Raw genomic sequence first — 17,099 nt, forward strand, 5'->3', positions numbered from 1 at the left:
TGTATACACACATACACATTGCGTGTGTGTATGTATGTGTGTATCTATATACGTGTGTGTGTGTGTGTGTGTGTGTGTGTGTGTGTGTGTGTGGAAGGAGGAAGAGGAAGGTCAACAGCCACGTTTCACACCCCACGCCGGGCTCATCCCGTACCCTGCTGCTCCTGGGCCTCCCCGCCCCCAAACGTGTTAGTGTGTGTATGGGGGGGGGGATTCCCACGGATCCTGGGGGCGTGGGAGCCCCCGCCCGCCCAGCCCGGCGTAGGGGAGGGGGCAGTCCCCGGGCCCCTCCCGCGCCGCCCCGGGCGCCGGCTCCTACTCACTGCTTGGGGAGCTGCAGGGCCGGGGCGCCCCTGCGCTGGAAGGCCCCGTCCACGAAGACGCCGTTCTTGCCGAGGCAGCGCAGGTAGAAGTGCGGCTCCTGGAAGCTGAGCTGCAGGTGGCGGCGGGAGATGAAGCTCGAGTGGCCCATGTTAAGGTCCACGGAGCCCTGCGACGAGTTGCGGCCGATGGTGACGGCGGGTTGCCGCATGAGGAACTCGAACTCGCGGCCCTCCAGCCTGGCCAGGGCCGGCCCGGGGCTCTGCCGCACCGAGGCCGCCGCCGCCGCCGCCGCCGCCGCCGCTCCCCCGGCAGCCGGGCCGGCCGGGGCTCCCCCTAGGCCGGCAGGCGGCGGCGGCGGCGGCAGCGGCAGCGGCAGCGGCGGGGGCGCCGGCTGTTGGGGCGCCGCCGGGGAAGCGGCGGACACCGGCGGAGGCGGCGGCGGCGGCAGCGGCGGCGGTGGAGGTGGCGGCTGGGGCTGAGGCGGCAGCGAAGGCGCCGGCGCCGCGGGGAAGGCGGCGGCAGCGGCGGCCGCGGCGCACAGCACCGGGCTGCAGGGCGCCGAGCGCAGTGCCAGCAGGGCCCGGGCACCCGTGTCCTCCCCGACTTCAGCCATGTTCGGAGCTGCGCGGATCGGCCCCAGGCGGCGGCTCGGGCGGAGGGGAGGGGGAGGGGTGGGCGGTGGAGGGAGGGAGGGAGAGAAGGAGAGAGACACAGAGAGGAAAGGCCGGGCCGGGCCGGGCCGGGTGGGGGAGGAAGCGAGCGCAGAAACCCGGAGTGGATCTCGCTGGCTCATGGAACGGCGCCTAGCCGAGCAGCCGCACAGCCTCGCTGGCCTAAGCTCCGCCTCGCCCCGCCTCGCTTTGCCTTCCCTTCTTTCCGGGCTGGGCTGGTTGAAAAAGCGGCGAGAGCTGGGCTAGGCTTCCCAGCTGAGCTTGTAATGCTGCCTTGGGTGACTGGGGGAGGGGGCGGAGATGCAGACCCTCGGCCCCCGGCATATGATCATAACCAGCCCCCTCCCCCGTTTGAGAAGCCCACGCGGGACAGCTATGCAGGGCCAGGCTGCAGAGACAGCGAGCAAACGTGCCACGAGGCACCACGCTTGTGACACCCACAGCCAGGCTGGACCCCTGGGGTTCCCCACGGGGCCTCAGGCTGCGGTCCCATGTGCTCTCGGTGGTCATGGCCCTCTCCTCCAACCTGGCTGCGATCTGTAAACCATTTTAGCTGGAAGCAGAGGGAGTCTCCCAGCCAATTCCGACTACAGCCACGAAGGGAAAGGAATAGGGACTAAGGAATGGCCGTGTTTGGTCTCCAAGGTAGCCCATCGTAGTCCCTTCTCTCAGCTGACCTTGGACCATGGCCAAGCACAAAAATGGAGAAGAGTGATAAGGGGCCCGTGGCCCTGGCGATCACTGTGGGCCTTCAGAGAGTCGTCGTCATCATCATAATAGCAGACTTTTACATAGTATGATAAGCTCTTTGCCAATATTCTCTCATTTTATCCTCACAACTCCCCTGTGAGGTAGTGGCTATTATTATCCTATTTTATAGATGAGAAAACTGAGGTAGACAAAAATGAAATGCTTTTTCAAGGTTCACACATCTAATAAGCATCTGAACCTACTTTTTCCTAACTCCAGGTCCAGCCCTCTACCTACTTCACCACCTCTCTGCCTCTAGGTTAAACTTTTAGACCTGGAAGGACCTTTTAGAGGCCATCTCATCTAGCCCTCTCATTTTACAAATGAGGAAAGCAGGTGTAGAATTGTGGAATAACTTGCCAAGTTCAAATACTAAGTGGGAAAGAAGGCTTATATTAATGTTTCATGGTGACATGTCCTAGATTTTCCAGAATAACCTCAATTTTTAAAAATGAAATCATGCTTTTGATGGAACTTTTAATCTCCTTATTGTCTCAATTTTTGGTTCAAAAAATGCCACTTTATTGCTCTCCCTTCTTGAAGCACCCTTAGAGAAATCTGGCTGAGTGAAATAGGATCGGACCCTATGGATCATAGGCAGGAGTGGGCCTGCAAGATTATCTTCTTTATTGAGTTAAAAGATAATGTTAAGCAGCAAAGGTCTAAACTCAGATAAATCCCTGGGGAATTCCACTGATGACCTTCTGCCATAGACAATGAACAAGTACTCTGAATCTGCCCAGCCAACCACTTCTCAATCCACCTAATTGTGTTTTCATCTAATGCAGTCACAAGACTAATAGGACATTAAAAAAAAAACTGCAGAAAAATTTAGGTAACCTATATGCACAATTCAAAGAAAGTTAAATGACGTGTCCATTGGTCTTAAAAAGTAAGTAGAAGAAGGGGATTTGAACTGAGCAGCACGCAGTTGGGCCCATAGAACTTATGGAACTCTGAATTCACAGGGACCATGTTCATGTTACATGCTTTTAATAAATCTTTCCCTGGGATAATAAAGTTTCCCTGGAAATAACAGAATCTGTTTCATGTCTAGGTTTAAAAAAAAAATTAAAAGTGAAAGAACTACCAGCCCCCATGCAAATATTGAGTATAACAAAATATTCACAATATTAATATTAAATCGGCAGAAGCTGTATGGGCTCACTCTTGAGCCTTTTTCAATGGGCCTATACCTCCAGGGATCTATATAATCCTTCAGACTTACAATACTACCCTACTTGGGCCTTCCTTTCCTCCCTTCTTCCTCCCTTTCCCTCTACCCCCTTGCAACCCTGAAAGGTAAAAAGACTTAAGATTGATAGTAAAACAACTAATTCTTTGCTCCACTCCCACCAGCTATACCATTTCAGAACTGCTCTACTTTTTTCTTTTTTTCTTTTTTTTTTTTTTGGTGAGGCAATTGGGGTTAAATTACTTGCCCGGGGTCACACAGCTAGTAAATGTGTCTTTAGTGTCTGAGGCTGCATTTGAACTCAGGTTCTCCTGAATCCAGGGCCAGTGCTTTACCACTGTGCCTCCTAGCTGCCCCTGTTCTACTCTTTTAAAAGACAACTTTTGGGGGCAGCTAGGTGGTGCAGTGGATAAAGCACCGGCCCTGGATTCAGGAGTACTTGACTTCAAATCCAGCCTCAGACACTTGACACTAGCTATGTGACCCTGGGCAAGTCACTTAACCCTCATTGCCCTGCAAAAATTTAAAAATAAATAAAAAATAAAAGACAACTTTTTAGGATAGAGCACCGGCCCTGGAGTCAGGAGGACCTGAGTTCAAATCCAGCCTCAGACACTTAATACTTACTAGCTGTGTGACCCTGGGCAAGTCACTTAACCCCAATTGCCCCGCAAAAAAAATAAATAAATAAAATAAAAGACAACTTTTTAAAAGTGACCTTTTGTCTACAACCAAGATTTTCTTGGTGACATCTGTTTTATAACAGGGATATGTGTGTCCCTGGCTGAAGAGCTGAAGTTTAAACATGCAGGGTTACATACAAATTGACAGAAAGTTAGACACCCTTCTCAGGGTGTAAGAAACTAGGTTTGGTAATGATACAAAAAGCTCATGAGCCAGAACTCTCATGACCCATTTAATTGCTAGCTCTTGGTTTTTTCCTTCCACAGTATGTTAGAGTATATAACAACAGTTTCAACAGAGAGGGTAAGGAGGAAGCTATGCAAAGCTTTTTTTTTTTTAATTGGTGAGGCAATTGGGGTTAAGTGACTTGCCCAGCGTCACAAGTAAGTAAGTGTCAAGTGTCTGAGTTCGGATTTGAACTCAGGTACTCCTGAATCCAGGGCCACTGCACCACCTAGCTGCCCCTATTCGAAGCTTTTAAGGAACCAAAATGTGGGAAATTGAAATCCCCTCTCACCCTTCCAGGTCTGGAGCTGACTCATAAGACACAGTCATGGAGAGGAAAATGAAAATAAGTATCACTCAAGAGGAAGAGTGATGCAATGGTGACCAATTGGAACATCACAATACTTGGGGTTTGCTTTTAATGAGCCAGTAGAGCTAACAGCAGGGGTTAGGAGTAACAGAGCCTCAAGGCTCCCAGGAAAAGAAGTTGTGCTGTATTTGAAAGCTCTTATTCATAGCTGTGTTAGAATTTTTGGTGGTTGTTGTTTGTTCTTTGTTCTGGAAAAGGACAGTGAAATCAGGAGGTGATGTTATGAATTGCAGTGAATTGGATTTAAGTGAGGGAGGGCTGTGCAAAGTCACCAACCTCATTCTCTCCTCCAGAGCCATCTCAGTCCAGTGGCAGGATATACATCAGGACTACTGGAGATGGCTCCCAATGTTTGAGGCAATCAAGGTTAAGTGACTTGCCCAGGGTCACACAACTAAGTAAATGCCAAGTATCTGAGGCCGGATTTGAACTCAGGTCCTCCTAACTCCAGGGTTAGTGCTCCATCCACTGTATTGCCTACCTGCCCCTGTGTTAGATGTAGGTTATAAGGGTAGCTAGGTGGCATAGTGGATAGAGCAGCAGCCCTGGAGTCAGGAGAACCTGAATTCAAATCCGGTCTCAGACACTTGACACTAGCTGTGTGACCCTGGGCAAGTCACTTAACCCCAATTGCCTCACTAAAAAAACAAACAAAAAAAGTAGGTTCTGAAGAACCTACCATGGGCCTAGCTCTTTGTCTCTGTCTTCCTCCATCAACGAAACTAGAGAGTGACTGGAAGAAGATGGAGACTGAGGCCCAGGGCTATACTTTTCCTATACCTGCCCTGAAAATCAGTTTCTTCTCAGGGGGTTAATGAGAATATTCTCATCTCTCTACTGCTAGGCCCTTGGGATTTAACTGGCTCAGTTTTAAAATAGATTACCCATAGGGTGTGACCAAGTTTCTTCAGCCAACCTGAACATATCTCCTGTACAACATTACTCCAGTTAATCAAGGACTTTTCCCATATTTAGTCTAAAGTTTATTATTCAGTAGCTAATTGCTCTTACCTGGTTGAGGTATCAGGGTTAAATGTGCTGGGTTGGTTTGACTGAATTACAAAATCGACCTCCATCCTTATACTTATTAATAACAATATCTGGTATTTGCATAGCACTCTAAGGTTTGCAAAGTACTTTACAGACATCATCTTATTTGATCCTCATAACCCTGAAAAGTAGGTGCTATCACTATCCTCATTTTACAGATGAGGAAACAGACACAGACACTGAGGGATTGGCCCAGGATTTGCTCACATAGTAAGTATCGGAGGATGAATTTGAACTCAGGTCTTCCTGACTCCAGGTCCAGTGCTCTATCCACTGTACCACTTAGCTATCCCTAACTACCTTACCCCCCAGCTACCTTACTTGAAACCTTTGATGACCTCAATTAACTTTCCCTACATTCTCTATACTTCCCTGAAATTTTCCATCTCTTCCAGACTGTGACCAGGCCCTAACCTAACTGTACTGACATTGGTTCTAAATGCTAAATTTCTATATTATTACAATTGTCTAGATAGTGAAAGGAGTTGAGAGTTTTTAAGAAGTAGCAATGAGGCACTCAGAATAGTAAGAGTTTTCATTTGTTGTCTATAGCACTCTTGGTTTTATATACATCTCATTCAGTCCTCATGACCAATTTTCGAAGAAGGTGGAATTAGTAATATTACCACCTACATTTTACAGATGAGAAAATTTAGGCCCAAGGAATTTAAGTGACTTGCCCAAGATCACTCAGCTACTGAAAGAGACTTAACCTGGAATTCTTGTGCCAAAGGCAAGTGCAGTTGGGAATGGGGGATATAGGGGGCCACTGGTGAAAAGACAGTCCAACCACCAATGCAGTCATACTAGAAGAGAGGGGAACCCCACCCCTAGAAAGTCTGACTTCTGTCCCTATCCCATAACTAAGTGGTCCTTGTCCTCAGCAAAAAGAAGACTCGATTTGCTCCCTGAGGATCTGGGGTTGAGTCTTGGTTACTTACTACCTGTGTGACCTTAGCCAAATAACTTAATCTCCCTGGGCCTCAGTTTCTTTATAAAATGAGAGTTTTAGATTAATTGGCCTTTAGGATGTCTTCCAGCCCTCAGTCTCTGATATATATGTTTCCTATGAGTCCTCAGGAGGAGACAGGGGAAGAAAGGAACCCAAGGGGTTGTGACCTGGAACCCAAGGCTAGGTGAGGGAATGCCAAGTCATGCCCCAAAGACTGTCGAAGAACAGTGCAGGAGGAAGCACAATTTCATGCATGTCAAAACCTCTGTTGCTCTCTCTCTGCCTTAATTGCAACTCTGGAACTAGAATTTTAACCTAGCGTTTCTGGTTCAAGTCCAGTCCTTTTTCAGTGATACCACAATCTGTGACCGCACCATGAAGCGCTGAAACACACGCCATTCGCTCAAACTGCCTGAGGTAGGATAAATGAGTATTTCTGCTATAGCCTATTCCCAAGTACAGGGACATCATAGAGAAGTTTTATATATATTTCTTAAGTCATAATTCAGGGAAAAACATGCCTAGCTCTTAGGGCGCAGGAAATGTGTGGAAACCAAAACACAGCTGATATGTAGCTTTGACAGAATGCCCTGAGTTTTGAAGTTAGAGAAAGGTATAAATTCTTTTTTTTTTTTTTTAGTGAGGCAATTGGGGTGAAGTGACTTGCCCAGGGTCACACAGCTAGTAAGTGTTAAGTGTCTGAGGCCAGATTTTAACTCAGGTACTCCTGACTCCAGGGCCGGTGCTCTATCACTGCGCCACCTAGCCGCCCCGAGAAAGGTATAAATTCTGCATGCTAGGTGCAGATGTTTGACATACTTATCCACGAGCCCAAACAACAGGCTAATGGTAATAATGAAAAAATGCTTAATAAGCCTAGCACTGACCTGGCAGAAAAGGAGAAGAAATAAGATGGATGAATAATAGAAACAGATTAGAGTAATAGCTACTTAGGTCTTCAGTTTGAGTTAAATTTCTTCCTTTTTCAAGTACAAAATGCCTTTCAGATAGGATTCGATAGCACATACAACTGCACATCACGAAGCCAACTAGAGATGACTGCTTGAAATGGGAGGAAGCCTCACTCAGCTCAGAATACCTAGACAAAATACAACAGAAGGAGGGGGGAGGGGGAGTATTTCTGCTAAATTACTTTACCAAGGCATTTTCTTTTTTTGTGTAGTTTGTTTTGAGATCGGGGGTCCCTACATGACCCAGACTGTAAGTTCAGAGATCTGACCCCATATCTGGGCATCATGGAAATTTTGGCCTGTTTCCATTTACAACTTTAGGCAGATTTGTGCCCCCTTCCCCAGGGCCTCCTTAGACTTAAGGTGGACATCCAATTGGCTTAGCCCTACTGCTTAGCCCTTCTGCCTATCTCAGAACTACCAAATTCAAGTTATCCACCAAGCTCACCCTCCCCAGTAGCAAGAATTATAGGCATGGGCCCCAATGCTTGGCATGAAGAAAATTTTCTTTTGTTCTTTCCTCCCCTCATCCTTTTTTTTTGGGGTGGGGTGGGGCAGTGAGGGTTAAGTGACTTGTCCAGAGTCACACAGCTAGTAAGTGTCGAGTGTCTGAGGCCAGATTTGAACTCAGGTCCTCCTGAATCCAGGGCAGATGCTTTATCCACTTCACCACCTAGCTGCCCCCCACCCTTTCTTGTTTTTATTTTACAACCATTCTTATAGATTGCCTTCCCCCTTTCCTTACTCTCCCCGTCATTTCCCACTGAATCCTATCTTTTAATAAAGAAAAACAGGGGGCAGCTGGATGGCGCAGTGGATAGAGCACTCACCGGCCCTGGAGTCAGGAGGACCTGAGTTCAAATCCAAACTCAGACACTTAATACTTAGTAGCTGTGTGACCCTGGGAAAGTCACTTAACCCCAATTGCCTCACTAAAAAAAAAAAAAAAAAAAGGAATAAAGAAAAACAGTTCATCAGAGACAACTGATGCAGCAACCTTGCCTGACAATGTGTATGACATTCTACTCCCTAGTCTTCAGTTGTTTGCCAAGAGAAGGGCGGTATATTTTGTTCTCTAGGACCATGATTCCTCAGAGTTTGGCTTCCTTTTAGTGTTACTTTTCATTCACATTATCACGGTCATTGCATTGCCAGGAGATTTTCATTCCCACCACTCCTTCTGGCAAAGAAAATAAATGGTGGAAAAATAGTAGCCCTTATTCCCCCTATCTACTTCCTCTTGCCAACTTTATACATGGTTGTGAGGCTACCCAGAGAATACTTAAAGGAATTCTCAGGAACTTACACCCAGTTCTGAATACATTCATTCATTCTCAAATCTTGATGTACAAACACTGTCCAACATAACAGATCGAACAGACTCGCTTCCAATATTCTGCACTGTCGCCTTCCAGTGCCTTCCCTCGGAGACAACCTCCCATTTATACTGTATTGTACATAGTTATTTGCATGTTTTCTCCCTCATTAGAACACGAGCTTCATATGGTCAACAACTATATTTTTCCCTTTTCTTTGTATCTCCAACACTTAGTACAATGCCTGGAACATAGCAAGCACTTCATAAATATTTGTTGACTGACTTTTTCATAGTTATACAACGAAATCAATATGACAAAGTCTGGAGATAGGTCATTGGTAGGATATTGCATTTCAACAAAATGATCTTAAGTTCAAAGCTAAGAAATATAATGCAGGCCTCCACATCACCATCTATCATGGCATCAGTGCCTCGATGTAGAATATTTTCAATCTCAATTAGGAATGATAGGTTAAACTATTGATGTCCTTTTTATTGCTGTTGTTCAGCTTGTTTCTTATTTTCAGTCATGTCCAACTTTTTATGGCCCTATTTGGGGTTTTTTTGGTCAAAGATACTGGAGTGGTTTGCCATTTCCTTCTCCAGCTCATTTTACAGATGACGAAACTGAGGCAAAGAGGCTCAAGTGGGTTGCCCAGGGTCATGCAGCCAGCAAGTGTTTGAGGCCAGATACAAACTCAGGAAGACAGGTCCTCCTGACTTCAGGCACTACATCTACTGTGCTACCCAGGTGCCCAGCATTATATAAATGTCATTTATTATTATTCTCTCATCCTCTTCCATTATATAAGTAAAATAGATTAGACTACAAGTTTTTTGCCTTTTCTTTAAAAAAAGAGTATTTCTGGGGCAGCTAGATGGCGCAGTGGTAACCTGAGTTCAAATCCTGCCTCAGACACTTAACACTTACTAGCTGTGTGACCCTGGGCAAGTCACTTAACCCCAATTGCCTCACTAAAAAAAAAAAAAAAGAGTATTTATAATGTTATATATAATATGTGTAGTATATATACATATATTATGTACAATATTATAATCTTTTATATAAGTTAAAATGGAAAAAATGCCACATAAGGAGGCAGGAAACTTCAGTTCAAGTCCCAAACCTACCCTTCCCTCACCACTCATTAGTTGTATAGTATAGCTGTGTGCATTAGTTGTGTATGACCTTGGGTAAGTCAATTAACCTTTCTGAGCCTTAGTTTCCTCATCTATAAAATCCATTATCATACTTGTCAAATGAGAGGAGTTGTACTTCCAGCTCTAAATCTATAATCTATTCTCTTAAAAGTATACCATGGGGCAGCTAGGTGGCGCAGTGGATAAAGCACCGGCCCTGGAGTACATGAGTTCAAATCTGGCCTCAGACACTTGACACTTACTAGCTGTGTGACCCTGGGCAAGTCACTTAACCCTCATTGCCCTGCAAAAAAATTTAAAAAAACCAACAACAAAAGTATATCATGCTGGAGGGGCGGAGCCAAGAGAGTGGAGGAAAGACATTAAACGCACAGGGCTCCTGATACAATCACCCCAAAAACAGCAATAAAAGAACCCTTGGGACAGAAAAACGCACAAAAATAAGGGTTGAGAGTTTTCTCCAGCTATAGATAGATTTCAGGGGGCCGTGCTGGGCCGCGAATAAAGCCTAACCCCGCAATTGGGCCGACACACCAGACACCCGCCTGAGGAATTTGCCCCAGTGCCTCTGAATTGGCTATAGCACCGGCATCTTCTGGAACCGAGCATGCAGTTGGACTGAACGGCTGGTCCGGGGGGGAGGGGGGTTACGTGCAGAGGTACCAGTGGACTGCGGGGAATGATTCGACTGTCCCACCCCAGCGGGCAACCAGGAAGAAATCCTGAGCAGCTGAAGGCCCAGGTCGGGGAGGAGAGCAAGGGAGCAGTCTCATCGGAACCACACCACAGAAAGCTTTGCTGGTTGGTTGCTTAGTAAGTAGGCCTGAGGTTATCTCTGGACCTGAGAACAGGCCAGGTGAGATTAAAACCTGCCCCCCCTCAAACCAAAAGCTGGGAACAGGAGTGGAGCCAAGAAACAGCCCCCCCACCCCACCCCAGTGGAGAGTTTAAAATCAAATTAAAGCAAGGCCAGACAGGCTGAGAAGAAGCCCAACTATCCCCCAGGCCATGCTGTAGCTGGAACAGTGTGTCCTGGAAGCAGCACCACACTTTAAGAAGGAGTTAAAAGCCAAGAAATAGTAAGCCAGGATGAGTAGGCAGAGAAAGCAGAAGACCATAAAAAACTTCTTTGGGGGTAAGGTAGACCACAATACAACCTCAGAAGAAGATAATAACAGGGTCAAAGCTCCAACATCCAAAGTTTCCAAGAAAAATATGAACTGGTCTCAGGCCATGGAAGCTCTCAAAAGGGACTTTGAAGAGAAAGTAGGAGAAATAGAAAGAAGATGTAGAGAAAGGGAGGAAAGAATGGAAAGGGAAATGAGAGTGATACAGGAGAGTCACTAGAAAAAAGTCAACAGTTTGAAAAGCCAAATGGAAAAGGAGATTAAAAAACTGTCTGATGAAAATAACTGCCTAAGAATTAGGATTGAACAAATGGAAGCTAAGTGACCTTATGAGAAACCAAGACACAGTAAAGCAAATCCAACTGAATGAAAAAATAGAGGGGAATGTGAACTATCTCCTTGGAAAAACAGCTGACCTGGAAAATAAATCTAGGCGAGATCATTTGAAAATCATTGGACTACCTGAAAACCATGACCAAAACAAAAGCTTAGACACTATCCTCCAAGAGATTGTGAGAGAAAATTGCCCTGATATTCTAGAAGCAGAAACTAAAATAGAAATTGAAAGAATCCACCGATCACCTCCTGAAAGAGATCCCCAAAGGAAAACCTCCAGGAATATTATAGCCAAATTCCAGAACTCTCAGGTGAAGGAGAAAATATTGCAAGCAGCTAGAAAAAAGGAATTCAAATACTGTGGAGCTCCAATAAGGATAAAGCAAGATCTAGCAGCTTCTACATTAAAGGACCAAAGGGCATGGAATATGATATTCCAGAGGGCAAAGGAACTGGGACTACAGCCAAAAATCACGTGCCCAGAAAAACTGAGTATAATCTTTCAGAGGCAAAAATGGAATTTCAATGAGAAAGAGGTCTTTCAAGCATTTGTGATGAAAAGACCTGAACTGAATAGAAAATTTGACTTTCAAATACAAGACCCTGGAGAAGCATATAAAAGTAAGCAGGAAAAAGACTTCATGAGGGATATTAAAAGATCAAACTTTTTATATTCCTGCATGGGAAGATAATACTTCGAAATCATAAGAACTCTCTCAGTAAGGAATTCACAGAAGACACAGGTCTGAACTGAATATGATAACTGTAAAGCATTTATGTTTTGTTCTTTGTGGGGCAGACAGGGTGGGGTGTCTTATGTCTGGGGTTGGATTTGGGCTTGGGGCCTCCTGAGTCCAGGGCTGGTGCTTTGTTCACTGTGCCATCTAACTAATCCATGATGACATCATTAAAATAGGGTTGAGGTGTAGGAGGAATAAACTGGGGGAGGGAAAAGGAGAGAGGTGGTCTGGGGAGAGGTTGTTCATATGAAGGAAACAAGAAAAAAGCTTATGGAGGAGAGTAGAAGAGGGGGAAGGAGTTGGGGAGTGAGTGAACCTTAATATCATCAGAATTAGCTCAAAGAAGGACATACTCAAGTAGGTATAATAATATATTTTTGCCCTGAGGGAGAGGAGGGAGAAAAGGGGAGGGGGTAAGAAGGGAAGGAGGAAAGGGCAGATTGGGGGAGAGAGCAGTAAAAAGCAAAACACTTTCAAGGAAGATGGAGATGTTCTGCATTACTGCACAAGCATGACATATTGAATTGCTTGATCTCATAGGAAGGGTTGAGGAGGGAGGGAAGAAGAACAATTTAGAACACAAAATTAGCTCAGGGACCCTAATCTCATTGGAGTGGGCTCATGGAGGGAATAGCTTTCATACCCAATTGGGAGGAGTAATCTATTTAAACCTGCCGGAAAGTAGGAGGAGAAGAGGATAAGAAAGGAAGGGTGAAAAAAGGGAGTGCAGAGCTAGGGAGAGGATAGTCAGAAGTAAAATACTTCTGAGGAGAAATAGGTAAAAAGAAGATAGAGTAAATGTCATGGGAAGGGAGTGGGATGGAGAGAAATAGTTATGATGATTGATTATAATGGCAAAACATATGGTACCTACTTTGCTGGGCTTTTATGAAGAAAATTCTCTGTCAAGCTTAAGGTACTATATACAGGTTATAATGAACAGGATACTATCAGAAAAACCTAGAAAGACCTACATGAACTGAAGCAGAGTGAAATGTACAGTATACAAAATAATAGCAATAGTTGGGGATGATCTCCTGGGAAGCATGTGGTTATTTTCAGCAAGGAAATGATCCAATATAACCCTGAAGGACTTATGAAGATTGCAGCCCATCTGCAGAGAAAGAACTGATAGTATCTGAAAACAGATGGAAACACATTAAAAAAATTTTTTTTTTCTTTTCCTCTTTGACAATTCCTTAATCTGAAGTTTTGGGGTTTTTGACTGTTTTCTCGCACAACTAGCTAATATGGTAATTTTTCATGACTACTCATGTATAACTTATTTTGAATTGCTTGAGTTCTTGTGAGTGAGGGGTGGGAATGGAGGGGGGAAGAGAAGTTGGAACACAAAGTTTTAAAAAAAATTTGATGTTAAAATTTTGTTTTTACATATATTTTGGAAAATTTAATTCTATTAAAAAAAAGTATGCCATGCTGATTTCCCTTTAAAAACCAAATATAGGGGCAGCTAAGTGGTGCAGTGGATAGAGCACCAGCCCTGGATTCAGGAATACCTGAGTTCAAATCCAGCCTCAGACACTTAACACGTACTAGCTGTGTGACCCTGGGCAAGTCACTTAACCCCAATTGCCTCACCAAAAAAACCCCAAAAAACAAAAAACAAAGTATGTTGGGGGCAGCTAGGTGGCAAAGTGGATAAAGCACAGGTCCTGGATTCAGGAGGACCTGAGTTCAAATCTGGCCTCAGAGCCTTGACACTTACTAGCTGTGTGACCCTGGGCAAGTCACTTAACCCTCATCGCCCTGCAAGACAAACAAACCAAAAAATAAAAAAAATTAAAAATAAAAACAAAAAACAAATTATGTTGTGTTTAGCATATTTCTGGGCAGTGGAAGGTGGAAGCCTGGAGTTCTTTTGAGACTGATCAGACTGTATAAAAAGAAAGGGTGTCAGACATGATAGAGTTAAAAAGATGGCATCGTTTCATTACCAGGATGTTGCAGCACTTTTCACCCTTGTAGGTTGAAGTGAGAAGTTACCATCTGAGCTAAGGAAAGTAATAGAGGCAATTTTGTGAATGCATAAGAGGCCAATGAAGGTAGTGTCAGCAATATAGGAGTCTGCCAAGCCCCTTTTAAGAGTAAAAGCAACCCTGCCTGCTTGAGGTTCCTAAGCACAAGTCCAATTCAATTCAAGTTGGCTTGCTTCCCTCTCATGGAAACCAAATTTAATCAATTCATCATAGATCATCCCCTTTACCCAAATGTAGCCCACAGAAGGGCCATTTCTCATAAAAGAAAGTATTTAGCTTTGATCTTGCTTAAGATGAATCTGATGGGGGAAAACATTTTGTTTCCATTGTTTGGTTTCTATCATAAGATACTCTAGTGCCTAATCTTAACATTTTTTATTTTAATCACACATTCAGCATAAATTATTGCATCAAGCAAATGAAAAAAGGCAAAATCCAAGCTACATACAAAGAAATATCAGCATGTGAAGAATCCCTTTTGGAAAGATTTGAAAATTTGTAATAGGATCCTGTTGTCAATCAACAAACATTCACTAAATTCCTACTGTGCTAGTCACTGGAAGTACAAAGAAAGAAATAAAATAAACTATTTCCTCAAAGAACATATTTGGAGCCAGAAGAGATCTCAGAGGATATCAATCAACCCAGGGACCCCGTGTTACAGGTAAGGAAACTGAGGACTGGAGTGGTTAAGTGACTTGTCCCAAGTCCTGAGTTTCCACAATAGTGGCAAATCTGACATAGGAACTCAGTATCTCTGATGCTGAATCTAACTGGTTCTACCTCATGTTTCAGGGAAGTTAGGTGGCACAGTGGTAGAGTGCTTGGCCTGGAGCCAGGAAGACTCATCTTCTCAAGTTCAAATCCAGCTTCAGACACATACTTAGCTGTGTGACCCTGGACAAGTCACTTCACCCTGTTTGCCTCAATTTCCTCATCTGTAAAATGGGCTGGAGAAGGAAAGGGCAAATCACTCTAGTATCTTTGCCAAGAAACCCCCTGATGTGGTCACAAATAATCAGACATGACTGAACAAAGAGCATGCTTTATTGTCCAAAGAGTGTTTACATCTGTCCTCTCACCTGTCTTCATTCCTCTCAGGGCTCCAATCCTGATTCTCTGGACTTCTTCCATCAGACCACAGCAGCTACTCACCCTGAAAGCACATTCCACCTCCGTTTCCTCCCAGTACTTCCATTTTAAGGAAAATGCCCAGGCCAACCATGTTCTCATTATTCTCCAGGCTCCACTTCCTGCTCTCTGGACTTCCTTCACTATTCCCCAGCTTTTTGCATTCTTTTTAGGAGTCAGACAGGGATTGTCTTTTTTTCTGCTTGTATGTGTGTCCCTGAAGCTTAGCATATGCAGTGCCTGGTCATCCAGTAAGTGCTTAGTAACTCTATATATACACATGTACTATCCCCACCCCAGCTAGACTGTAGGCTCCCAGAAAGTAGACTGTGTCGTTTTTTGTTTTTGTGGTCCACCCCCCCCCACCCCAGCACAGCACCTCGAACAATGTCTTAGACATAGTAGCTGCTTAATAGATATGCATTGTATTGAATAGGTATATGCCAGAATCAAAACTCATTATCAATACAACATGGAATTCAGCTACTTTGTAATGCCATGGAAAGAATGAAGAGCTGAGTTCTTCTAGCCCTGGTGTGAGCTTTGTGATCTTAGATAAGTCATTTTCCATTACAGGCCTTAGTTTTTTCATCCATAAAATGAAAAGGTTGAACCGGATTATTTTTAAGGTCTCTATGAGTGCTGTAAGGCCTATGAATCCTTACTTTAGAACTCAACCTGAAAGGAAAGGTTACATGGAAAAATGAGGAGAAACATGTTTCAATGGAGAAAATAAAATTTTGGAAATGAGGGCCTAATACAGGAAAGGTTTGTTTTTACACACCACTCTAAGTTATATTAATGTATTTCCTTGCAGCAGGAATAGACTCAAGCATTTTCCATGGAGATGGACACTAGCCCTAGCCCCTTGGGCTCTATTAGGCATGATACATGTAGATTTAGACCTGTGTTTGAATCAATGGCCTCATGGAATCCTCATCTGTGTGTGGTCTCACATCTTCAGCACACAAACAGGAGATTAATATCACCTCAATTTCAATTAGCCATTCATTCATTCAACAAGCATTTATTAAGTGCCAACTGTGTGCAAGGCACTGTACTAGATGCCAGAGATACAAAAACAAAAAACAAGTTGCAGAGAAGGTGTTGACCTGCTTTGGTACAGAAAGTTTCCTCCTCTGGGTGTTCCTTGTACTAATGAGGTCATATATCCAGTCCCCATTCCTATCCTGTAACAAACAAATTCAATAATAAATTCAAGAAACATTTATTAAGCACCTACTATGTGCCAAGAATTATGCTAAGCACTGGGGATCCAAAAAGACACACACACAGACAAACTCCAAATCCAGTTCTGTGTTTACATCACACTTTGGACTTTCCAAAGTACTTTTACATTATAGATTTTTATTATAGTGGTGGTTTAATGTTTTTGCCTATTTTGCCCATGAAAGTAGTAGTAGGCTTCTACCAGTCGCTGACGACCATGGATCAGCACCTTGAAAAGCCACAGGCCACAGTGTGTCTGTGCAGCCAGATATGGGAGCCATAGCTCCTGAGTGACTTATAACCGATAACTGCCACATCCCGTGTTGTATCTCCCCCATGAGGAGTAGCTGGAGTGTCCTCTCCAGGGCGCTGGCCTGGGCGGATCAATATGGAAAACAAGCTGTTGCTCATGCAGCAGGTTTTCCCTCTCCACAACATTGGTGGATCCAAAGGAGAGGCAGAGCCAATACAGTTTGGCACCAGTGCTGCCTCAGGAGTTGCCAGAGGGATGTGACATCCAACATCCAACTGCCTAAGGGACTCCAACTCCTGATTTTTCCTCGGGGTTCACTCCCAAAGCCTTTCCCATATATGGGTATAGCCGCAAGGCAGCGGAGGTTTAAAATCAGGGTTTCCTTCCCCTAGGCGGGTTGCCTGCCAAGGCTAACAAGCCCCACCTACCCATGAAAAGAACCCTTTTAAAAGCACCAATTATTGACATAGCAAGGAAATACTTTCTGGAGAAGATTTCAGGGAAGCAATTTCAGATGTGGTAAATCCACACTGTGAATTCAGAATTAAGTTTAATAAACTACTTAGGATCTCTTTTTCTTTTCCTTTTCTTTTTCTTTCTTTCTTTCTTTTTTT

General features: G+C 44.4%; 1 protein-coding gene across 1 annotated transcript in view; it reads right to left on the bottom strand.

Annotated features, from left to right (window-relative positions):
* Positions 1-967, bottom strand: part of FOXK1 (forkhead box K1) — a 119,767-nt gene extending 118,800 nt beyond the window's left edge. The window contains exon 1 of the mRNA XM_043984891.1: positions 324-967. Coding sequence (XP_043840826.1) covers positions 324-937 — 614 coding nt within the window. The 5' untranslated portion in view covers positions 938-967. The remainder of the gene's footprint in view (positions 1-323) is intronic.
* Positions 968-17,099: the final 16,132 nt, after the last annotated feature.

Source organism: Dromiciops gliroides, chromosome 1, assembly GCF_019393635.1.
Source record: "Dromiciops gliroides isolate mDroGli1 chromosome 1, mDroGli1.pri, whole genome shotgun sequence".
Taxonomy (NCBI): domain Eukaryota; kingdom Metazoa; phylum Chordata; class Mammalia; order Microbiotheria; family Microbiotheriidae; genus Dromiciops; species Dromiciops gliroides.